Below are 25,542 nucleotides of genomic sequence, written 5' to 3'. Positions count from 1 at the left end.
GGGGAGGGTCTGTAACTTCCCTCTCGGTAGATGCCTAGGAGCCTTACTCTGAGCGTACACCGAACAGGAAGAGACATAGGACCTCACGTCCTTAGCCAAGGTGGGCCACCAGTACTTCCCCTGAGACTCCGCACTGTCCTCGCCACACCAGGATGACCCGCAGTAGGTAGCGTGTGCGACCATCGAATCAAACGATCACGAACACCGAGCGGCACATACATGCGACCCACGGGAACCTGCGCAGGCGCAGGTTCCAACACTAATGCCCGCTCGATGTCCGCGTCCACCTCCCATACCACCGGTGCCACCAGCCTAGACGCTGGAATGATGGGAGTTGGATCGATGGGCCGGTCCTCCGTGTCATATAGACGGTACAGCGCGTCGGCTCTAGTAGTTAAGGGAACCCGGTCTATAGGAGATAGTGAACCTAAACCGGGCGAAGAACATGGCCCACCTTGCCTGACGCGGATTCAGTCTCCTCGCTGCCCGGATGTACTCCAGGTTTCGGTGGTCGGTCCAGATGAGAAAGGGGTGTTTAGCCCCCTCAAGCCAGTGCCGCCACACCCTCAAAGCTTTTACCACCGCTAGCAACTCCCTGTCCCCCACATCATAGTTACGCTCCGCCGAACTGAGCTTCTTCGAAAGAAAGCGCAGGGGCGGAGTTTCGATGGCGTACCCGAGCGCTGTGATAGCACGGCACCCACCCCAGCCTCGGATGCGTCCACCTCCACTATGAATGCTAGAGACGGGTCCGGGTGCGCCAACACGGGTGCGTCGGTGAACAGGGTCTTCAACTTCTTGAAGGCTCCGTCCGCCTCCGTCGACCATCGCAAACGAACCGGCCCCCCTTCAGCAGTGAGGTAATGGGAGCCGCTACCTGGCCAAAACCCCGGATAAACCTCCGGTAGTAATTGGCAAAGCCTAAGAACCGCTGCACTTCCTTCACCGTGGTTGGAGTCGGCCAATTACGCATTGCCTTAACGCGGTCACACTCCATCACCACCCCCGTGGTGGAAATGCGATAACCCAGAAAGGAAACGGCTCGTTTGGAAAACACACATTTCTCAGCCTTAACGTATAGGGCATGCTCCAGCAGTCTACCAAGCACCTTGCGCACCAGGGACACATGCGTGGAGCGGGTGGCGGAATATATCAGGATGTCATCGATATAGACAATCACGCCCTGCCCGTGCAGGTCCCTGAGAATCTCGTCAACAAAGGATTGAAAGACGGCTGGAGCATTTTTCAACCCATACGGCATGACGAGGTACTCATAATGGCCCGATGTGGTACTAAAGGCGGTTTTCCACTCGTCTCCCTTCTTGATACGCACCAGGTTATACGCGCTCCTGAGATCCAGTTTCGTGACGAACTTTGCTCCGTGAAATGATTCCACCGCCATAGCGATGAGAGGTAGTGGGTAACTAAACCCCACCGTGATAGCGTTTAGATGGAGGGCGAATGTACCCCTGTCCCAGGGATTCAGTGACATATGTCTCCATAGCCGCTGTCTCCTCCTGTGACAAGGGGTACACGTGACTCTTGGGAAGCGCAGCGTTAACCTGGAGGTCTATCGCACAATCCCCCTGTCGATGGGGTGGTAATTTAGTCGCCCTCTTTTTACAGAAGGCGATCGCCAAATCGGCGTACTCAGGGGTAATGCGCACGGGGGACACCTGGTCGGGACTCCCCACCGACGTGGCACCTATGGAAACTCCTAGACACCTCCCTGAACACTCCTCTGACCACCCCTGAGAACCCCCTGTTTCCACGAAATACGGGGATTGTGACCAGCCAGCCAGGGGACCCCCAGCACCACCGGAAACGCAGGCGAATCAATAAGGAAAAAACTAATGCGTTCCTTATGATTCCCCTGCGTTACCATGTCCAGTGGCACCGTAGACTCCCTGACTAGCCCTGACCCTAATGGTCGGCTATCTAGGGAGTGCACGGGGAAGGGGGGATCTATCGGCACCCGCGGAATACCCAGCTTAATGGCAAGTCCACGATCCATAAAGTTCCCAGCTGCGCCTGAATCGACTAGCGCCCTATGCTGGGAAGAGGGAAAAGAATTAGAAAACAAAACAGGTAAGAACACGTGACCAACAGGGTGTTCTGGGTGAATCTGGTGCTGACTCACCTGGGGTGACCGAGAAGTGTTCTGCCTGCCCTCTCGACTCCCAGACTGGCTCCTCCAGCACCGGTCGGCCGTGTGTCCTCTCCGACCACAGCTGGTGCAGGAGGAGCCAGCTCCTCCGGTGCCCCTTGGCACGGCCCCCCCTACCTCCATAGGGGTAGGGGCGGGGGTGCACGGAGGTGGAACGGGCAGGACCCTCTCCGAACGCCTGCGGGCAGCCAGCAGATTGTCCAAACGAATGGACATGTCGATGAGCTCGTCCAGGGATAGAGCGGCATCTCGACAGGCCAGCTCCCTGCGGACGTCCGCCCGGAGACTGCATCTATAGTGGTCTATGAGGGCCCTGTCGTTCCACCCTGCCCCAGCAGCTAAGGTTCTGAACTCGAACGCGAAGTCCTGAGCGCTCCTCGTCTCCTGCCTGAGGTGGAACAGCCGTTCACCCGCCGCTCTCCCTTCCGGAGGGTGGTCGAACACGGCCCGAAAGCGGCGGGTGAACTCTGGATAATGGTCCCTCGCCGAGTCTGGGCCATTCCAGACCGCATTAGCCCACTCCAGAGCTCGGCCCGTCAGGCAGGAAATGAGGGCACTCACGCTCTCCTCTCCTGAGGGAGCAGGTCTGACGGTGGCCAGGTACAGCTCGAGCTGGAGCAGAAATCCCTGGCACCCAGCCGCCGCCCCATCATACTCCCTCGGGAGCGCCAAACGAGCGCGCCTGAGCCAGACGTAGTGGGAGGAGGAGGTGGCTGCATCGGAGGAGCCGGAGGTGGAGAGAGGAGACCACTTCTCTCCCATCGGTCCATCCTCTCCATCATCTGGTCCATCGCGGATCATATGCGGTGGAGGACCGTAGTGTGGTGGAGGACGCGTTCCTCCATCGAGGGGACAGGGGTGGCCGCTGCTCCTGCTGATTCCATGTGGTGCGGGATTCTGTAACGGATTGGCAGTCGTGTTGAAGGAACGAGGCACAGGAAGCAGCGAGCACAGGGTAGTGGCGTATTTAATGTACACTCACTCATCAAACAAAATACTCCCAAACGCAGGGGGAAAAAAATACACACGGCGTAAAATAGCGCCGACACGAACATGAGCCGTCACAATAGAAATAATCCCGCACAACACGGAAGCGGACCAGCTAACATAAATAGCCCCGCTAATTAACCAAACTAAACACAGGTGCACAAAACCAAAAAGAAGGGAAAACCAAAAAGGGAATCAGTGGCAGCTAATAGGCCGGTGACGACGACCGCCGAGCGCCACCCGAGCAGGAGGGGGCGCCACCGTCGGAGGGAATCGTGACAACATTAGACTTTTTCCCCAGTTTTTTGGGGTACATCTGGCTTATATTATAAGCATATTTCAACGCAAGATGAATTTCACCCAAAAAATGTCTTAGCAGTACCACTTTGGATCTTAATGACTTAATTTCAATTAATGTAACTTTATTTCCTATTTACCTGTTTTTTATTATGTGTGAATATGTTATATATTTATTGATTTTTAAATTGTCTGTATCTATCGATTTTGATCACCAATATATTTTATTTAGTAAACTGTATCAAACCGTTATGGAAGGAGGTATCACACAGATGACAGAATAGATATAAATACAGTATATATTTACTTGGGCATTTACTTAAAAATGTTTAAAGGGGAGTATGCCCCAGACCCCTCCAAAATCCCCAAATAAAAATACTAACACATTAACAGATATTATGGATAGGCATGTAACACATGCCAGGTGTCAATGTGTGATACAATAAATTAATGCAGTTCCAAGCATTTTGGGGGCCCTAAGCGAGATTTGCCCACCTCGCGGACAAAACATTTTAGTGGCCCCGCTCATGGCGGCGGAGAGAAACATTTGGAGCTTTAAAGTTAATGTCCTGCAATTCTACACATCTTGCCCTGGGGCGGAGAGAACTTTGCAGTTATTAAGCTAATTTCCTGCAATTCAACACATTATGTCATTGCCGTTGAAATAATATAATTCAGGTTTAAAGATCATTTACTGCAATTTTACACATTTGGCCATGACTTATGCCATGTTCATTTGTTTTCCGAGTGAGAGTGACTAACAAAATCATTGGGGGGCCCCTAGGTAGTAATTCGGCCATTACTACATGGCTTAGATAGCTGGCGAGACTAACTTGCTTAGCAATCTATAAAATATTATCTGACATGGGATAATTGAGTGACTGTCAGTGACTGACATAACAAGAGAAAAACTTCTGATGCAGAACCACATTTCTAAACTGCACGTTGTGTATTCTACTATCCTACGTTTTTTGGGGAGGGGGGAGGGGCCTCTAGCGGCTGCTTACTGTACGTCGCTTATAGATAGAAACGGCACTGCGGTAGATGTATTAGATACTTATTTACAGTAACATGATGTGTGATAAATAAAGGACATCCTGAAAGAAAGACTATTTCTGTGAGACATACAGAGAGCCAGTGGTATAGTTTCAGTGTGTCTGCAGAAGACTGTACAACCCATCTGGCTGGGCTGAGGTTGCTGGTCTGTCGGGGATTGAGCTGTATACGTGGTACGTATCAGACTAGAGAAAAGAAACAGACAGTTTAACTTCAGTCCTTTAATTCTACAGTACTGTAAATGTAATGTAATTTAAAAGGATGTAACATCAATCTGAAACTGAGAGTCGTTCACAATCACCAAACACAGTGGGTGATTCTGAACTTATATTGTCATTTTCAGATGACTTTCCATTTTCTTCAAAAGGACCTGTACAACACAGAGGGAGCCTGAGTGAGTGTTTGTGTGTGTGTGTGTGTGTGTTTATGCACGTGTCAGTGTGGGTGTGGTTCTGCTTGTCACTTTGCTGTGCTTAATGTCCCTTCACACTTCTACTCCTGACTCAAACCATCCTGTAGACGTACAGCTCTATTCTCATGCTGTAACACATTATCTTATGTATAACTTATATACATACATGCTTACTGATATGACTACCTCAGACCAACATCCAAGCCTAAACAACTTTGAGTCCTATAGAAAGCCCTACATGTTATGAATCAGTGGGAAATAGTTAAATAGACAAACCTAATGGTACAGATGTGGATGGTACAGAAGTGATCAGGTTGTAGACCCCTGCATTCTCTGAATCAGCCTGGAGGAAAGAGAGAGAGAAAGGTCCTTATTATCCCTCAGTCTGTCTGTCTGTCTGCCTGAAAACAAGTATGTATCTATATCCAAGGTTATTATTTTTACTGTACTTACACCTTCATTTGCAGATACCTGCACTGGACCTGCATCTCACAGAGAGAGACAAAGTAAGAGGTTGTGTGTCTGTGTGTGTGTGTGTGTGTGTGTGTGTGTGTGTGTGTGTGTGTGTGTGTGTGTGTGTGTGTGTGTCTGTGTGTGTGTGTGTGTGTCTGGGGGGTGGGGGGGGGTCAGAAGAAGTGAAAATAACAGGGCTTGATGTGACTTCACACTTCTCCCACTGCTGGCTAGGCAACTCTACCAGCAAGCAGTACTGTATCATTTTTAGTCAATAAGATTTTTGCAACGTAAGCTTAACTTTCTAGACACGGACACAAATGATCCATTGGTAGTTTGTTGTAACCAAGTATTGGTGCTAACCGTGTGTTATTGGATTCTAGCATGCTAGTTAGCTACAGCGTCATAAAACACGGTGCACTGGGTGGGTTTCACGGAAGAATACTGTACCAAGTTATCTAGCTGAATAAACTAAGGTTGAGCCTATTCCTGGAAATATTGAACCACTGTAGTTTACATCAATTATAATCTCCAAAGTGGAAGTTGGAAAAGTTATACTTGAGTGTTTCAGTGAATGGTTTGTGAGGGAGGCCCTGCTCTCTCGCTTCCCCAGTTGTTTAGTTAATTTTCCTTCCAATCTCCTTTGCATTAGCGTAGCCTCTCCTGTAGCCTGTCAACTATGTGTCTGTCTATCCCTGTTCTCTCATCTCTGCACAGGCCACACAAACACTTCACACCGCATGCCACTCTAACCTGGTGGTCCCAGCGCGCACGACCCATGTGGAGTTCCAGGTCTCCGGCAGCCTCTGGAACTGCCGGTCTGACCCATCTGTCTATCTCCTCCTTTGAATTCCATGCTGTCACAGTCACTAGCCCATTCAAGCTTAACCTGTTGAGGGTAGGGGGCAGTATTGACACGGCTGGATAAAAAACGTACCCGATTTAATCTGGTTACTACTCCTGCCCAGTAACTAGAATATGCATATAATTATTGGCTTTAGATAGAAAACACTCGAAAGTTTCTAAAACTGTTTGAATGGTGTCTGTGAGTATAACAGAACTCAAATGGCAGGTCAAAACCTGAGAGATTCCTTTACAGGAAGTGGCCTGTCTGACCATTTATTGTCTTTCTTTGACATCTCTTTCAAAAACTTAGGATCTCTGCGGTAACGTGACACTTCCCACGGCTCCAATAGACTCTCAGAGCCCGGGAAAAACCTGAATGTCGTCATTCCAGCCCTAGGCTGAAACACATTATCGCCTTTCTCAAGTGGCCGATCAAGGGACTGTGGACTTAGGCGCGTGCACTGGCTGCCCCCGTCTTTGTGTTTTTTCCTCGGTTTGCCGAAAAGGAGATTCCTGGTCGGAATATTATCGCTTTTTTACGAGATAAATTGCATAAAAATGGATTTTAAACAGCGGTTGACATGCTTCGAAGTACGGTAATGGAATATTTAGAATTTTTTGGTCACGAATTGCGCCATGCTCGTAACCCTGATTTACCATTTCGGATAGTGTCTGGAACGCACTAACAAATCGTCGCTATTTGGATATAACGATGGATTATTTTGGACCATACCAACATTTGTTATTGAAGTAGCAGTCCTGGGAGTGCATTCTGACGAAGACAACAAAGGTAATCAAACTTTTGTAATAGTAAATCGGAGTTTGGTCAGGGCTAAACTTGGTGGGTGTCTAAATGGCTATCTACTGAGAATATTGCAAAATGTGCATTCACCGAAAAGCTATTTTAAAATCGGACACCTCGATTGCACAAAGGAGTTCTGTATCTATAATTCTTAAAATAATTGTTATGTTTTTTGTGAACGTTTATCGTGAGTAATTTAGTAAATTCACCGGAGGTTTGCGGGGGTATGCTAGTTCTGAACGTCACATGCTAATGTAAAAGCTGTTTTTTTTATATAAATATGAACTTGATTGAACAAAACATGCATGTATTGTATAACATAATGTCCTAGGTGTGTCATCTGATGAAGATCATATATTATATTATATATTTATATTTTATTCATTTAGCAGACGCTCTTATCCAGAGCGACTTACAGTAGTGAATGCATACATTTCAAACATTATATATATTTTTTTTCCGTACTGGTCCCCGTGGGAAACGAACCCACAACCCTGACGTTGCAAACACCATGCTCTACCAACTGAGCCACAGGGGACCTAGTCAGCTTTAGCTTATGAAAGAAAAGACATCAGACCATAAAATGTTCTCCTTACTTACCTTATCATCAAAGGTTAGTGCTGCATTTAGCTGTCTTCTGGGTTTTTGTGACATTATATGCTAGCTTGAAAAATGGGTGTCTGATTATTTCTGGCTCGGTACTCTGCTGACATAATCTAATGTTTTGCTTTCGTTGTAAAGCCTTTTTGAAATCGGACAGGGTGGTTAGATTAACGAGAGTCTTGTATTTAAAATGGTGTAAAATAGTCATATGTTTGAGAAATTGAAGTAATAGCATTTCTAAGGTATTTGAAAATCGCGCCACGGGATTCAACTGGCTGTTGCGTAGGTGGGACGAATTCGTCCCGCCTAGCCCAGAGAGGTTAAGTCAAACGACACCGCTGGTCCTGCTCACATTGCCCTAACCTATACTTTGACCTCTTTCTCCCCTCTCTCTCCAGATGAAATCTTGCGACATGTGACGACCGGCCGCCCAACAACCTGCCCGCTTGACCCTATCCCCTCCTCTCTTCTCCAGACCATTTCCGGAGACCTTCTCCCTTACCTCACCTCGCTCATCAACTCATGCTTGACCACTGGCTACATCCCTTCCGTCTTCTAGAGAATGAGAGTTGCACCCGTTCTCAAAAAACCTACACTCGATCCCTCCGATGTCAACAACTACAGAGCAGTATCCCTTCTTTCTTTTCTCTCCAAAACTCCTGAGCGTGCCGTCCTTGGCCAGCTCTCTTGCTATCTCTCTCAGAATGACCTTCTTGATCCAAATCAGTCAGGTTTCAAGACTGGTCATTCAACTGAGACCGCTCTTCTCAATTTGTATTTGCAGAGATGGTAATTTAGAGGCCCAACACACCTTCTGTAGGACTCACTGTTGTGCTGGGAGGCAAAGTAGATCTAGGACCTGGAGTCATACCCACTGAGAAAACACATATTAATGAAATTAGCATTTTATTAAAGATCGTATTAATGATCATCATGGTGTTGTTGGCCTTTTTAAATACCTTCATGACTTTCTCTATTCAAAGTGGGCTAAGTAAGACTATAAAAATCACTACGGACAGATTGCTTCTAGCCCTGGTAGATTATATTTCTCCTCATTATAGAAATGATAAAACCAATTCATAAGGTGATAAAGTCTTTCAGGACAGATAAGGTGTTGATTGTTGTTGACAGTTTCCTAGAATGAAGTCACCATGTTATCTAACAGCAGAAGTATAACAGCGCATAGATATGATCTAAACACTGAACCAGTTCAACAAAGAATTTAAACTACACAACCTGGGACTCAACACCAGATCAACCTGGGATCTGGCCCAGAATAAGGCAGTGTGGAGATCCATATGTCAAAGTGCTATGCTCCAAGGAGCGAGCGAAAGTGAGTGAGTGATTGAGTTAGTGGGGGAGGGTCAGAATTAATATAGTCATTTTAAACAAATCAAAGGGTAGTCAGATCATGAAGACCTGCAGCCCTGATAGATTTGTTTAGATAATGACTCACCTGTAAAGTTGTACCCATCACTGCGTGGAGAGAGAGAGTATGGTCCTGAGCTCACTCTGTAGTCACAGTTCACCTCCTTACGTTTCACTGTCTGAAGACGTCTGATCAGATCACTCTCAACCACAGAGAATTGACAGAACCAGCATTTGGAATCTGTGTGTTTCGTCTTCCAGATGTGTGCTTTTATAAGATGCTTACTCTGCTCTCCAACATACAGGTTACAGGTGGTGTCATAACTGACAGAGCCAGGAATTAAACAGGTGATGATGAAGTTCTCTTTCAGACTGACTGTAATATTTGGTTTCTGACCTGTTGGGAGAGGACAACGACTTAATGAAGTACAAGGCATACTATTCTGCATATAAAAATATACTGTAGAGCCTACAGTCTTTCACAATGCGTTCAAATCATGATGGTCATAAACATGACATGGACATATGATTTGTATAACTATTTTGAATTAACTTGGACTGTGATTGAAAAACATTCATTAAATTAATTAAAGCAATAAATTAAGCATATTTCCAATGGGCACAGACGTCAGTTCCACACCTAGTTTTGATTTACATTTGATTGAGTTGTCAACTAAAAAATCAACAACATTTCAGCCATGTCATTGGATTTAGGTTCAAGTTGGGTGAAAAAAAGACAAACATTCCCCAAATTATTTCAGCAAATCCAATACATTTTCCACGTTGATTTAATGTCATCAGAAGGAAAAACTTTGTAATTTTTGTTGAAATGACGTGAAAAGAACATTGATTCAACCAGTTTTTGCCCATAACATTCTACACTTAAAAAATGTACATGTAATACATATTTCTGTAGTTTTTATGGAAGTATCTTACCTGTAATAATGTATTTATCACTGCGGGGAGACAGAGAGTGGGATCCTGTGTTCACTCTATAGTCACAGCTCACATCTCTCTCCAACTGCAGATGCCTGAACAGATCATTCTTAGTAACACTGAAGGTACAGAATAGTTTGGATAATGCTGTGTTAAATCTCCTGACCCAAGCCTCTTTGTAGGCCTGAGGCTGGTCTCCAGTGTACAGGTTACAGCTATGACCATCACTGACAGACTCAGGAAGTACACAAAAAATGGTGATGTCATGAGAAGATTCGTCATTGACACTAATGTCTGGTTTCTGCAGTTCACCTGTGAGGAGAACACATCAATAACTGTCCATACTGTAGGTTAATGAGAAAACAAACCTCTTTTTGTACTAGATAACTAACAGAGTAAGAAATAAATAGTTTGTATATGTTAGCATGACATTACATATTCCAATCTGATTACAGTGAGCCAATCAGATCAGTGTATTCATAATAATAATACTATTTTACCAAGAATAGTGATAGGAGCAGGATGACTGTGCGTCGATGGATAGTGAGTCTCTACTGTGTAAAAACATCTCAGTTTGATCTCAGCAGATAAACGTTCACCTGCCCACGAGAGCAGCTCAGCCCCTGTGAGTGACCTCGTACAGGGTGAGTGTTTAGGATCTCTCCCCTCTGTGTAGAAGTAACATTGAGACACAGAGAAGGATGGAGGAGGGTCACAGCTCAGCTGAACTGAGTCTCTCTCTCTGATGACTGTAGAACTCACTGTCAGCCTGGGCTGAGGGAGGTCTGTAATATCAGAATAAGGAAGTAAACAACTTTCAACAGTTTGCTGAAATACATTGCATGAAATAAACCCTAAAATCTAAAAGTGCATAACTTCATCTCTTATTGCTTCAGTCAGTATTTAAAATGTATATTATATAAATAATATAAAATAATCCGGTGTGTTAATCTTGGACCAGAATAGAAAAACTGGAGTAAATAATACATAAACTACCCCGCTTACCCAGGAGAGTGACTGAGACAGGGTCACTGTAAGGAGAGTAGATAGACATCTCTACAGCATTGTAGATACATCTCATGTTGACCTTGGTGGTTGGACCACGACCTGCCCATTCAAGCAGCTTGGTCCCTGTGAGTGACTGTTGACAGGATGTGGTTTGTTGGAGATGTTGTCTTTCCTCTATGTAGAAGTAACACTGAGACACAGAGGTAGATTGAGAAGTGTGACATCTCAGCTGAACTGTGTCTGTATCCCTGATGACTTCAGGACTCACTGTCAGCTGAGGAGGGACTGTTAGTTCAGAGAGAAATAGTATGTCAATCTAATATTCAACGGATTACTATGTTCATAAAATCCTCATGTGTAACAGACCTGAGCATTTCAAGAACATGACTCATCACTTCAAATTAATTCTAGATTTTAAAAAGACAGTAAATCCTTTTGTGAAACAGTAAGTCGTTGAAATCAGAATAATATTGTTGCAGGTTAGTGCATTGTTGCCGAATGTATCTCAGAACATGTTAAGATTCAAAAGGAGGGTCATGTTTACAATTATGTAAATAACCTGCTTACCTTGGACAGTGACTGAGCCAGGGTCGCTGTCAGAGGATGGGGAAAAACTACCAATAGCATAGTAGAAACATCTCACATTGACCACAGCAGGTGAACGTTGATCTGACCACGAGAGGAGCTCAGTCCCTGTGAGTGTCTGCCGACAGGATGGTTTAAAGTCTCTTTTCTCAGTGAAGAGATAACACTGAGACACGGAGACGGATGGAGAAGTCTCACAGCTCAGCTGAACTGAGTCGCTCTCTCTGATGAAAGCAGGACTCACTGTCAACCTGGGAAGAGGAGGGCCTGTAAGATCAGAAGAGAGGAGTATTTAAAATGTTTGACTTGTTTTGAGAAATTTACTGACAACCATTCAATTGGATTTAAATATGCATGTCTATTATAAATCAAGTAAATCTATCAACATTTAATGTTTCAAAACAATTATCTTCATGCTTATTGAGACTAAAGGATTTTGATAATAAGGTCCATTCCTTCATATAATGATAATATGTGAAATATATATTGTTTTAAGTAATGGCTTATTACAACATACATAAAAATATTCCAGACTGGGCTGAGGAAGATCTGAGAGGACAGAGGAACTGAGTATTTTGTTACTGGTTTGGGAAATGTACTGTCAGCCGTTGAACATAAAACAATCACACTTTGTTTTTTCAAACCCTAGATCTTTGAGAATAATTCCCAGCGATAGTATGAGAAATAAAGGTGATATAATATATTGCTTCATGCAACGGCTCTTTCCAAAAGACAATAATAACGTATTTCTAGAGGACCAACTGAGCAGTAGAGTGTTTGCAGTGTTTACAGCTATAGACATTTGTTTTACCCTGAATTTGGACATATACAGTGAACTTACTTCTGTAGGTTCACTGTATATGGATTTAAACTGCCAACCTTCAGCACTGTATTTTATTAACCATTTATCCGTAATTCCTTTTGAATTCATAGTGTCAGATGGATACGTTATCAGCTAATGTTATGTTTGAATGATAAGAATAAATACCATGATTATTATTATATTTTTACTGGGTAACTAAAAACTCATAATAATGATACTGACCTTGGGCTTTGATGGATTGGAAGGTGTCTAGCAATTATAAAATAGGTTATCGTCTGACATTCAAAAATAAAAATTATACATGAGATGCCTGAACACTTCACACAAGTTGTTAAAGTAGCATAACCTACTGTAATGCATTAATGGGGATCAATCAGTGGTCATTCATTTCTGAACAAAATGTAAAATAATGATAGAGAGAAATAAATAAGATGATGAAAGGAAGATTCAAGACACTAATCATAGCCATGAGATTCAGATCTATCAAGAGTTCCTAAAGTAAAATAGTAAAAAGTAAGACTAAAAGAGGGGAGAGAAGAAGAGGAATATCCTGTAGCACAAACAGATGATGAAACTGTAGAAATGTAGAAATAACTCACCAAAAAGGAGGACGACCAAGAACAGATGACCAGCCATATCAGGGATGAACAATGCCATTTGTCAGACAGCTACATACTGTTAGTCTGACTTCACAGTAAGGTGTGTCTGAGTCAGAGGATTGTTTGAATAGAGACGTAGATGTGGAGCTTGTTCACAGCAAAACCACAGAGAGCAGAAACCTAAGCACCAGACTCATACAGCAAGTGTGAGCTAATGTTGCAGAAGTAAGGGTATCTGAATAACAGAGTAATTTATCGGTCATACACTCCCCTCCATATGCATTTGGACAGCGAAGCCAAAAAATATATATTTGTCTCTATACTCCAGTATTATAGATTTGAGATAGAATGTTTGTGACAGTACAGAATGTGACAGTACAAAATGTCCCCTTTATCTTAGGATATTTTCATAAAGTTTTCATTCACCTTGACTTATTATTATAATTATTATTATTATTGTGTTACAGCCTGAATTCAAAATGTATTTAAAAAAAAACATTTCTCACCCATCTTCACACAATACCCCATTATGACAAACTGAAAACATGTTTTTTGTCATTTTTGCTAATTTATTGAAAATGAAATACAGATATATCTCATTTAGATAAGTACTTAAACCCCTTAGTCAATACTTTGTAGAAGCACCTTAGGCAGCGATTACCGCTGTGAGTCTTTCTGGGTCTCTAAGTATCTCAGAGCTTTCCACACCTGGATTGTGTAAAATTTTCCCATTATTCTTTTCAAATTTCTTCTTGATCTATCCTCAGTTTTCTCCTATCACAGCCATTAAACTCTGTAACTGTTTTAAAGTCATGATTGGGCTCATGGTGAAATCTTTGAGCGGGTTTCTTCCTCTCCGGCAACTAAGTTAGGAATGATGCCAGTATCCAAAGTGTAATTAATAACTTCTCCATGCTCAAAGGGATATTCAATGTCTGTTTCTTCTTTTTTTACCCATCTACCAAAAAGTGTCCTTCTTTATGAGGCATTAGACAACCTCCCTGGTCTTTGTGGTTGAATCTGTGTTTGAAATTCACTGCTCGACGGACCGACCTTACAAATAATTAAAGAGATGAGGTAGTCATTAAAAATCATGTTAAACACTATTATTTCACACAGAGTGAGTCCATGCAACTTATTACGTGACTTGTTAAGCACATTTTTACTACTGAACATATTTCAGCTTTCCATAACAAAGGGGTTCAATACTTATTGACTATTTTCTTTTAATTTTTTTACATAATTCCACTTTGACATTATGGGGTATTGCGTGGAGGCCAGTGACAAAACATCTCAATTTAACCTATTTTAAATTCAGGCGGAAACACAACAAAATGCGGAAAAAGTCAAGGACTGTGAATACTTTCTGAAGGCAGTGTATGTTTTACCGTTTAGAAATAAAATCATTTTATGTATATAGTCCCCCCTTTTGAAGAAGTCACAAGTATTTGGACAAATTCATGTATAGTGTATTAAAGTAGTCAAACATTTAGTGTTTTGGTACCATATTCCTTGCACGTCATAAATACATCAAGGTTGTAACTCAACAAACCCGTTGGATGTATTTGCAGATTGTTTTGGTTGTGTTTAGGATTATGTTTTTCTCAATAGGAAATGAATTGTATCCAACCGTTATGGAAGGAGGTATCCCACAGGTGACATAATAGTAAATGTAATTGATAAGGTTTTTTTTATGAGGATATAACACCAATCTTAAACTGAAAGTCATAAAACACATTGAGAGAGATTTTTTTTTTTTACCTTTTTTTAACAAGGCAAGTCAGTTAAGAACAAATTCTTACAATGACGGCCTACACCGGCCAAACCCGGATGACGCTGGGACAATTGTTCCCCGCCCTAAGGGACTCTCAATCACAGCCGGGTGTGAAACAGCCTGGATTTGAACCAGGGTGTCTGTAGTGACGGCTCTTGCACTGAGATGCAGTGCCTTAGACTGCTGCGCCACTCGGGAGACCCAGAAGTGAGAGAGAGAGAGAGAGAGAGAGAGAGAGAGAGAGAGAGAGAGAGAGAGAGAGAGAGAGAGAGAGAGAGAGAGAGAGAGAGAGAGAGAGAGAGAGAGAGAGAGAGAGAGAGAGAGACTTTAATCCTCTAGTCAGTCTCTGTGAAAACAATACTATATATAATAATATAACAACATAATGTGTACTGTACTTACATGTTCATTTGCAAATGCCTGTGTATCCACATCAACGTTACCTGCACATCACAGACAGAGACAATTCCATGAGTAAGAGGTTGTGTATGAGTGTGTGTTTGAGGGGGGATCATGTGTATATTACATGTCTACATTGCATGTGTGTTACTTAGTCGAGTTTGCCCTATTGCGTTGGTAACATCCAAATAGAAAAAGTGCAAGTAACCACCCTGCAGATCTACAGCTCTATTCTCACGCTCCACAGATGCTCTGACACATTCATTACTTTTTTAAGTGTCATATATGTGTTTTGATATGGTTGATAAGGTTAGGCCCAAAGTTTAAGCATGTACAGTAGCTGTGCACTTGCAGATGGTCCCGAGATCTGAGGGACAATCCTGAGGGCGTGAACGTGGACAGTACAGATGGGATCTGAGAATCGATTCCAGCATTACCTGAATCCACCTGTAGTAGAGAGAGAGGGAGAAGAAGAGAGAGAAGAGAGAGACTTTTTATCCTCCAGTCTAACAAACTGTCTGTCTATTCTAATCTCTAACTCGTGACATGGACTGCACCCTCCTTTGTATCACAGGAAGTGATTGTGGGTTTTGTGTCATTCTGAGGTCTACACATGTCCAATGCAAGATGTAGGTTATTTGATTCAAAATAGTTTATTCGACTAAACGCTGTACCTACTTAAGAACATGTTTACAAGGTTAAACACTAATTAATGTATTAGGAAATGATTTCAGGTGAAAAACATCTGATTTGGTAATAAACATAAATTACGATATAAATTACCATGGCTTTCTTATCCAATGGGTTTTGAGAAGGAGACAAGGAAAGAGGACGCAAGGAGTATGCAGTCGAGATCGGTCTTTGCCACTGTCTGTCACTGTCACTGTGTTCCATCTCAGTAAAGAAACAAGAAGGGCCCTAGCCTGATGACCACTGTGGCCATGCCTGTGTTCAGCACCAAGAACGAGACCGTAAGTGTGTGTGTCTGTGTGTCTGTGTGTCTGTGTGTCTGTGTGTCTGTCTGTCTGTCTGTCTGTCTGTGTTATTCTCACTCATTCTCTCTTCTCTCCTCTACAGAAGAACCAGGGTATTCTCCTAGGGGTAGTGGGCACAGACATTCCTCTTCAGGAACTCATGAAGATCATCCCTAAACACCTGGTACTGGGTTTTCTAACCCATGTTTATGACCCATTAGATGCCTTGTCATTTCCTGTTGTTCTGTACTCTATTTCATGTAATGTAAGTATCTCTATATATTGTTTTTGTGCCTTCAGCTGGGTATCCACGGTTACGCCTTTGCCATCACAAACAACGGCTACATCCTGACCCATCCGGACCTGAAGCCACTGGTAACACACTGTCTTTTAAACCCACTCATACACTATGTCCCCTGCCTAGGGTTGTAAAATCAAAGGTTTCCTCAGAAATAATGGTTAGAGGATTCAGGATTTCCTGCTTATTCCCTCCTTTATACCAGGAATCGTCGAAGCAGGATTTCTGGAAAACCTGGGAATTCTGGGAAAGTTGCCTGAATTTTGCGACACTACCCCTGACCCTAACCCTGTCCCTAACCCGAGCCTTGCCACAATGCACTAACCCTAACCCGCACAGCCTTTACACATACCAACCTCTGGAGTGGTTAAACAGCTACAGTACATTGCAGTTTTCCCCTCCCCAATCAAACTCCTCCCAGAGAGTCCTAGCAAAATTATTTTGTATAATTTTTTTGAACATTTTAATTGAAAACAATCACAGTAAGGTACTTAATTGTTACCCAGAAATGATTTGATATTAAGATACAAATGGCTGCCTTTAAAGACATGTTCCGGAACTTTTGCGACTACTAAGCGACTACTTCCCGCTTTGGGACGGATGTGTCAGTGTGTAGTTCATACATGCATAATCTATGAGCAGAATTACTGTCTTACCTCAATTAACCACAAAACCCCTAGTTTGTTTTTCTGGAAGCTGTGCTGCACTATTTTCCCTACATTTTCCCCCACGTGGGTCAGCCTCCTAGCAATTGGTGTTCTAGCCAATGAGCTTCAGCCCCTCACCATTTGAGGGAACACTAGCAAGATGCACACACAGCAGAGCAAGAGAGAGAGAGAGAGAGTGCAGTGACATGTTGCATGTACAGTATGTGTACATACGGTGCATTAGTAAAGTATTCAGACCCCTTGACTTTTTCCACATTTTCTTACTTTACAGACTTATTCTTAAATGGATTTAAAAAAAGTTTTCTCATCAATCTATCCACAATAGCCCATAACAACAAAGTAGCTCACTCTCCCTTATTTGTGATTGAGTGTCATCTGTAGCTTATTTTCCCCACACCCCTCTCAATAGATCTCTTTGGTTAACCCTGTGTACTGTATCTCTGTGGGTTACCATGGAGATTCAGTGTATCTGTGTCTCTGATATAGGGTGTAGTTAGCCTCTTCGCTCTGGGAGACCTGCACACATTAATCTGGTCTCCTGTCGCTGAAGGCGACATCCTGAACCCCGAAAACATATTTACCAGCCTTCTGGTTTATCTATTTCTGAATAACTTTTCCTGTCACCGAAGGCAAATCTATAATCCAGAATGCCTTACCAGTTTTTACAGACTATACACTCTGTGAAAAAAAAACATTTAAATCCAACTTTTCCAGAGTTTACCAAATTCACACCATAATGCCTGTGGAAGGCCGTACCTATTCACTGACAAACTCATAGGAGGGACAGCGCGAAATGAGATGCAGAGACGTGACTTCAACAAAAAGAAGTACACTGTAATCGGTGTTCTTCTTTCAACTCTCCCCGGGGACCGTCCAAACAAAGGCCAGGGTAATGGCTCTCAAAAAAATTATATAAATAATAAAATAACAGTTGGTGCTAAACCTATAACAGGGAATCCTACTGTCCTGGAATTCATCATAGTCTCTGGCTCATAATCACACTCCCCCCCTCTGCCCCTTCAGGGAGCACAAACAATAACCAGTCAATTGGCCTCAGGTGAGCTCATCAGTAGTGGCTGTACTGCGGCCCACCTCCAGCAGAGGGAGCAGTCGGACCACTTGACCCAGCTGATCCCTCACACACCCTAAAGCCAAAGGTTTGTTGCCAGCTGAGATCACATGGTAATCTTGTATGGCGACTACTACGGAGTATGGGGACAAGGGAGTGACTTTTGGAAAATGTGGATTTAAACGTTTATTTTTACCATAGTTCACATATTTTATAGCCCGTACCGATCTGTAAGGCATTCCGTATTATAGATTTGCCTTGTGACGGGAAAAGTTTAACGGAAATAGGTAAATCAGAGGGGCTGATAAATATGTTTTCGGGGTACGGGATGTCGGCTGCACTGACAGGAGACTAGATTAATGTGTACAAGTCTCACTGAGCAAAGAGGCTAACTACACCCTATATCAGAGACACAGATACACCGGATCGTCATGGTAAAACCTATCAGAGACACACTGAATCGCCATGACAACCCACAGAGATACAGTACACAGGGTTAACTAAAGATATCTATTGAGTGGGGTGTGGGGGTGGAAAATAGGCTACAGATGAAATTCAACCACAAGTTAGGGAGAGTGAGCTACTGTATATTAGAGAAGCTGGGTTGTTGTACAGCTCATCTCTCTCACTGCTGTCTGTAATTAATGTGCCCCACTTTCTTCCCACTGAGGGAAAGAGAGGATCAGGATCTCACTGTTGTTCCCTGTTGTCTACCAGCCTCTACCTTCCTCTAACTGCTCTCATCCCTTAGTCTGTTGTAAAATATCCCTCCTTTACTGTCACCTCCCCTGTTTAATACTATAACCTCCTCCAACAATCCCTGTCCCCAGAGGTTCTGTAGTGCTAGTACCAGAACAGGTTTTTATTTCATAAGAACACATCCCTCTCTCTGTGTCAGAATCACTTCTAACATCCTGGTTGTAGACTACTGATGGGATTCCATCACTGAGTGTAGTGCTGTGGGTTGCTATTGCCAGCTGAAGGCTGTGGGTATGGTGCCATCTTTTGGCTAGAAAATGATTATTCCCTTTTGTTTCTGTGACTTGGTTTTCCAGCTGTGATTATGCTGAGGTGCTGAGGGTGGAATGGAATATATAGTGTATTTTATAAGATCTATTGAAATAGTAGGAATTGTTATTTTCCATTTACACAGCATTTGTTGATTGAGGCTAATGTCTGTTGATTGAGGCTAATGGTCAGGAAATGAGAATAAGAGCGTGGTTTTGGCCAGCACTGCCATACAACTGCTGGATGACAGGAAGTCACCTATTGTTGCTTGTAAGCTCCCTGAAAAGCCCCTAACTTCTCCCTTAACTTCTCCCTAACATAGAGAGCTACTGTACCTGTTATAGGCTTGTAACTATAAATCCCCCTCTGAAGACATGTGAAGAAACTCTTTAATACATGTTTAATTCCTCTTCTAGATGAACAGTGTGCTGACTGTGTTCTGTTTGTGTTTTTGTTAAAACCCACTATAGCCGTTGGGATTCAGATGAAGCTGGATTTCTTTCAGAGGAAGTTCTGGACCGCTAGTAGACAGGTAGACACACACACACACACACACACACACACACACACACACACACACACACACACACACACACTATCCAGTGCTGTGAGACATGCTTTATGGATTATTCTAATAATTTATTCATCTTATTGATTCGATCCAGTGTGCTGCTCTGGATGGGAAGTGCACCATTAGCTGTGATAATGAGGTAAGACCAGACAGTAGGTGTCTGTCACTGACTCATGCTACTTCCTGTTTCTTAGCCCGTTGTCCGTGTCTCAGCTTTTCTACTTCCTGTCTGTACTGTCTGTGACCTTTCTCTGTTTCCTCTCAGTATTGAATTATTAAATGATGTCATGCTTTGAAGATCTGAATTAATGTTCCTTTCTTTATATCTAACAGGACATTAAGTGTTACCTTATAGACAACAACGGATTTATTCTGGTCACAGAGGACTACTCTCAGGTACCATTAATAATATACTAAATATGTGTGCGTATTGTCCTGTAGCTCCCCTGGTTCTTAGTATTTGCCTTTAAATAAACATCTTCTTCCTCAGACGGGGCTGTTCTTTGGAGAGGTGGAGAGTGCTGTTATGAACAAGCTGCTTCTCATGGGCTCCTTCAAAAGGTTAGAGGAGAAATCATGTTACAGTCATTACCCTGAACACACACACACACACACACACACACACACACACACACACACACACATGAATGGTCTATTTTCTCCTCTCTCTAGGATCACTCTGTATGACTACCAGGCTCTCTGTAGAGAGTATGCTGGCAACAGTGACAGCGCACGCTCTTTATCACATGTAAGTACTGCCCCTAAATATTGTCACATGTAAGTACTGTCCCTAAATATTGTCACCTGTAAGTACTGCCCCTAAATATTGTCACTTGTAAGTACTGCCCCTAAATATTGTCACCTGTAAGTACTGCCCCTAAATATTTTCACATGTAAGTACTATCCCTCCATATTATAACATGTAAGTACTGTCCCTAAATATTATCACATGTCTGTACTGTCCCTAAATATTTTCACATGTAAGTACTGCCCCTTAATATTGTCACATATAAGTACTGCCCCTAAATATTTTCACATGTAAGTACTATCCCTACATATAACATGTAAGTAGTGTCCCTAAATATTTTCACATGTAAGTACTGTCCCTAAATATTGTCACATGTAAGTACTGCCCCTAAATATTGTCACCTGTAAGTACTGCCCCTTAATATTTTCACATGTAAGTACTATCCCTCCATATTATAACATGTAAGTACTGTCCCTAAATATTATCACGTCTGTACTGTCCCTAAATATTTTCACATGTAAGTACTATCCCTACATATTATAACATGTAAGTACTGTCCCTAAATATTTTCACATGTAAGTACTGTCCCTAAATATTGTCACATGTAAGTACTGTCCCTAAATATTTTCACATGTAAGTACTGTCCCTAAATATTGTCACATGTAAGTACTGTCCCTAAATATTTTCACATGTAAGTACTGTCCCTAAATATTTTCACATGTAAGTACTGTCCCTAAATATTTTCACATGTAAGTACTATCCCTACATATAACATGTAAGTAGTGTCCCTAAATATTTTCACATGTAAGTACTGTCCCTAAATATTGTCACATGTAAGTACTGCCCCTAAATATTGTCACCTGTAAGTACTGCCCCTTAATATTTTCACATGTAAGTACTATCCCTCCATATTATAACATGTAAGTACTGTCCCTAAATATTATCACGTCTGTACTGTCCCTAAATATTTTCACATGTAAGTACTATCCCTACATATTATAACATGTAAGTACTGTCCCTAAATATTTTCACATGTAAGTACTGTCCCTAAATATTGTCACATGTAAGTACTGTCCCTAAATATTTTCACATGTAAGTACTGTCCCTAAATATTGTCACATGTAAGTACTGTCCCTAAATATTTTCACATGTAAGTACTGTCCCTAAATATTTTCACATGTAAGTACTGTCCCTAAATATTTTCACATGTAAGTACTGACCCTAAATATTATCACGTGTACGTAGTGTCCCGAAACTACTCATCAGACTTACATACATCCAGTCAATGCTAATTATTTAATGTCTTCTCTCCCAGCCCTTCTCCATGGTGAAATGGCTCCTGACCAAACTTGTCATGTGAGAATAATAAAATAATCACCTTGATACGATAAAATGAGATGCACTGATTATCAACCACAGTACATATTATTGTATTATTATATCAATGTATGTTTGTGTTTTCCTCATCAGTTTCCTGCTGGAGTTCAACCTTTACAGCTGGTGGCATGTTGATCTCTCAGTCAAAGGTCAGTGTGTGCAAGAATATACCTTGAGGTGTGTGTGTGTGTGTGTGTGTGTGTGTGTGTGAGTGTTTGCACACATGCATGTGTGTGTGTGAGTCTTTCGTGTCTTTATTATGTTACGATTTACATTTCCCATTTCCAGCCCAAAGGTCGAGGGGAAAGACCATGATGGTGCCATGTGACACGAAGTACCCTGCCTTCGTCTCTGAGCGTACCATCAAAGAGACCACGGGAAACATTGACTGTGAGGGCTGTGCCAGGTACTTGTAACACAGTTTCCTTACCTGTGTATTAGGCACCGATAAACTCACTTAACCTGTGTGTTGATGGTGTATACACAATACAGGGTAATTCCATGCGTTAGTTCTGGGATAGGCGCCCCGCTAGCGGGACAACTTACTGTGAAACTGGAGGACGCGCAATTCAAATAAATAATCATAAACATTATGGATATTAAACATCTAGGTACATACAAGCGTCTTATATCAGTTGAAAGCTTAAATTCTTGTTAATCTAACTGCACTGTCCGATTTACAGTAGGCTTTACAGCGAAAGCATGCCATGTGATTGTTTGAGGACGGGCGTCCCACATCAAAATATTTTGCCATCCGGCACAGGTTTCATAAATTCACAAATAGCGATTAAATATTCACGTACTTTTTGAAAATCTTCCTCTGATTTGTCATCCAAAAGGTCCCAGCTATAACATGTAGTGTCGTTTTGTTAGATAAAATCCTTCTTAATATCCCAAAAAGTATTTTTAGTTGGCGCCATCGATTTGAGTAATCCACTGCGTTCAACATGCCAAGATAGGAATCCAAAAATCTACCCCTAAACCCCTTTGTTTCAACAAGTCAAAATACGTTTCTATTTAATCCTCAGATACCCTAAAATGTAATTAAACTATACACAAATTTCCAAGTCTGTGTCCCTAGTAAAACTCATTATTCTTACTCGTTTTGGAAGAAACAAGCCTGAAACCTTGAACAAAGACTGACACCCAGTGGAAGCCATAGGAATTGCATACTTGGAGCTAGATTTCATTATTTCTCTATTACGTTCCATTGTAATAGCATGGGCTCTCTCAAAAAAAACACATTTCCGGTTGGTTTTTCTATGGATTTTCTCTTACCATATCTATTGTGTTAGTCTCCTACATTGTTTTAACATTTATACAAACTTCAAAGTGTCTTCTTTCCAATGGTACCAATTATATGCATATCCTGGCTTCAGGGCCTGAACAACAGGCAGTTTACTTTGGGCACGTCAGTCAGATAGGAAGTGGAGAAAATAGGGCCCTAGCCTTATGTTAAAAGCATCAACTGAATCAACTCAACTCTCTCTCTCTCTCTCTCTCTTTCTTTCTCTTTCTCTCTCTCTCTCCCTCCTCAGATCTTTTGTAATTCAGCAGATTCCCAGCAGTAATCTCTTCATGGTTGTCGTGGACAACAAGTGTGACTGCAGCTCTGCCCCCTGGTTTCCATGGATCCCATCGAGATTATGTATATCCTTTACTAACCCTCAATAAGTTTGAGTGTATTTTTAGTACAAAGCTTTTGTGAGTGTTTTTAGTATAAATGTTTTGTAAGTAGATGGGTTTTGTAAGTTAACTGTAAGTGAACTCTGACAATGAAGAAGCTATTCACGCTCTCAGAAAACAAAAGTCTAAGTTCAGAGGTATTAATAGATTTCTCATACATGTAGGTATTTATGAAGCGTGCATTACGGTTTGGTTTTCTCATCATGCTAGAATGATGTTGCAGAAACGGTCACCACAGTATCAGTTAAATGTATCTGAGGTGTCTGAGGTGTGGTTCATCATCAGTATTTCTATCCTTAACCCCTCTGCACACAATGAGTCTCTGAAATGTGATAGGCTGAAGTTTCAGAAAGACAGAAAGCGGCCAGAATCGTGTCATCCTTTTCACCCCGAGGTACGCAGTGTGTAGATATGTGTGCGTCTGCATCACAATTCTGTGATTACACGGAAAGTACATGAACGTCTGTTCATGAGTGTTTAATAACATGATATTAAGCATATATGTGACCATCTGAATGTTGTCTGAACCATATAGATATATAGTGTATGTATTAATTCATTTCTATGGTCTGAAACTCCTGTGATGCCCCATGTGTCTGATGCAGGAGAATGCCATGGAGTGTGGAGGAGCAGCAGGCCTCTCTGCCCCCCCCTTACAGCAGCACTGCTCCCCTACTGGCCACTCTCATTAGCAGGTGACCACACCGGCATCGAGGCCCACCGTCCTGGACCCAACACTGGACCTAACACTGGAGAGAACGATAGACAGGCGCGCCATCAAATGCTGACAATGCACAGGGAGCCACGCCAACAAGAAGAACTTACTCACCAACTAACTGAGTTGCTTATTACCAACAGAGAGACGGACCAATTGTAAAGCATCTCCCTGACCAGCAGAGAAATAACAAATTAGACATTGTTCAAGAGAAACAGAACAATATTCCAAGGGGAAAACAATATGGACATTAGACAGAAAAAATATACCTGCGAGCAGCAATGAACGGGTTTCACAGGATGACAGAAAGGACACAAGTTCAGTTGGATAACAAAGCCAGCCCTCTGTGATGTAGGAACTTTCTTCCGGTATGTGCAATCAGTGAAAGCATTACCATGTTGATTTAAATCTCTGTTGGTTCACTCCACCTTAGCGTTCCCAACATACTTCAATACACTCTCACAGCTGTAGTACGCTGACTGTGCAAGCGGCAGGATAGGAATTTACAGAATAAAAGATCCAATTTTCAATACATTCAGACAACATAACATGGGCAACAATATGTGATTATACAGATATACTAATCACAATATTTGACATAATTTATTTGCATGAGACAAAGTCCACTTGATCAATAGTTATTGCTCTAGTATCATATGGTGGCACTGGTGACGATGAGATCTATAGTGCCACCATTTAGTCTGTGCAGCCATCTAAGGTTGCAGTGACTTTATATTCACACAGCTTCTAAGGATATACATAAGGTTTACATACCACATTTCATTGCCCCTTGTCCATCGGCTCAGTTCTTGTAGCCAGTTGCCCATGGTGAAATTATCTGCAAGGCTTGACATGAACTTTTTCTGCCACTTGTTCTTCGGACAAGTAAGACAGATTTTTACTTGTCCGAACGGTTAAGGAGAACTGGCCAAAACTTCCCTCTCTTAAGGTGAGTGCAGTGCAGATACTTGCAAAGGCTACAAGTCCAGCGTTAATCAAAGCACAGCTCCCCTGCACAACCTGCCTGCACTCTCGGCTCTGCCTATATCAGTTTCTCAGAGTTCTGGTCAGAGTCTTGTAAGCAGCCAGGTGTGAGCAATTAGTTCATGATTTAGTGATATCTTCCCTTACAAGCTGTCCTACAGCTTCACCACACTATCCCCATCCTGGGTGGAAAAGACCGTCCCTGAGTTGTTCCAAAGCCATGTGGTAACTTTGGACTACGCTGGTGGCTGCCAGTCTTGCACTGGTCATGCTTCCCGAGACAGTTGGGCTCCTGTTGACCTTCCGCCCACTGAAACAGATGCTGCTGG

At 42.5% G+C, this 25,542-nt stretch overlaps 2 protein-coding genes and 1 long non-coding RNA gene across 3 annotated transcripts; 2 read left to right on the top strand and 1 right to left on the bottom strand.

Annotated features, from left to right (window-relative positions):
• Positions 1-4,713: 4,713 nt before the first annotated feature.
• On the bottom strand, positions 4,714-13,077 carry LOC106592506 (uncharacterized). Its single transcript, XM_045712008.1, has 10 exons — positions 12,943-13,077; positions 11,503-11,787; positions 10,933-11,220; positions 10,428-10,712; positions 9,928-10,239; positions 9,080-9,388; positions 8,435-8,497; positions 5,373-5,401; positions 5,196-5,262; positions 4,714-4,877 (listed from the first exon to the last, which is right to left on the bottom strand). Exons 1-10 carry the CDS (start codon positions 12,998-13,000, stop codon positions 4,777-4,779), a joined length of 1,797 nt encoding a protein of 598 aa, XP_045567964.1. The 5' UTR covers positions 13,001-13,077; the 3' UTR covers positions 4,714-4,776.
• Positions 13,078-15,864: 2,787 nt separating this feature from the next.
• On the top strand, positions 15,865-16,463 carry LOC123732757 (uncharacterized). The gene is made up of 3 exons (XR_006763396.1): positions 15,865-16,086; positions 16,193-16,273; positions 16,390-16,463. It is a non-coding gene; the product is annotated as an uncharacterized lncRNA (long non-coding RNA).
• Positions 16,464-19,318: 2,855 nt separating this feature from the next.
• LOC106565148 (voltage-dependent calcium channel subunit alpha-2/delta-3-like) lies at positions 19,319-23,502 on the top strand. The gene is made up of 10 exons (XM_045712009.1): positions 19,319-19,402; positions 19,603-19,664; positions 19,798-19,842; positions 20,037-20,099; positions 20,194-20,264; positions 20,376-20,451; positions 21,767-21,807; positions 21,922-21,977; positions 22,117-22,234; positions 23,367-23,502. Exons 2-10 carry the CDS (start codon positions 19,617-19,619, stop codon positions 23,500-23,502), a joined length of 654 nt encoding a protein of 217 aa, XP_045567965.1. The 5' UTR covers positions 19,319-19,402; positions 19,603-19,616.
• The last annotated feature ends 2,040 nt before the right edge of the window (positions 23,503-25,542 follow it).

This window comes from Salmo salar, unplaced genomic scaffold (assembly GCF_905237065.1).
Source record: "Salmo salar unplaced genomic scaffold, Ssal_v3.1, whole genome shotgun sequence".
NCBI classification, from domain to species: Eukaryota; Metazoa; Chordata; class Actinopteri; order Salmoniformes; family Salmonidae; genus Salmo; species Salmo salar.
This window is presented reverse-complemented; position numbering and strand designations above follow the sequence as displayed.

Coding starts and splice junctions, on each gene's coding strand:
- LOC106592506 (XM_045712008.1), bottom strand. CDS start 13,000: ATGGCATTGTTCATCCCTGATATGGCTGGTCATCTGTTCTTGGTCGTC. Junction 8,498..9,079: donor TGATGGGTACAACTTTACAG/GTGAGTCATTAT, acceptor GTGTTTTCTCAG/TGGGTATGACTCCAGGTCCT. Junction 4,878..5,195: donor ATCCACATCTGTACCATTAG/GTTTGTCTATTT, acceptor TGTGTTGTACAG/GTCCTTTTGAAGAAAATGGA.
- LOC106565148 (XM_045712009.1), top strand. CDS start 19,617: ATGAAGCTGGATTTCTTTCAGAGGAAGTTCTGGACCGCTAGTAGACAG. Junction 20,452..21,766: donor GCGCACGCTCTTTATCACAT/GTAAGTACTGCC, acceptor CTTCTCTCCCAG/CCCTTCTCCATGGTGAAATG. Junction 22,235..23,366: donor GACTGTGAGGGCTGTGCCAG/GTACTTGTAACA, acceptor CTCCCTCCTCAG/ATCTTTTGTAATTCAGCAGA.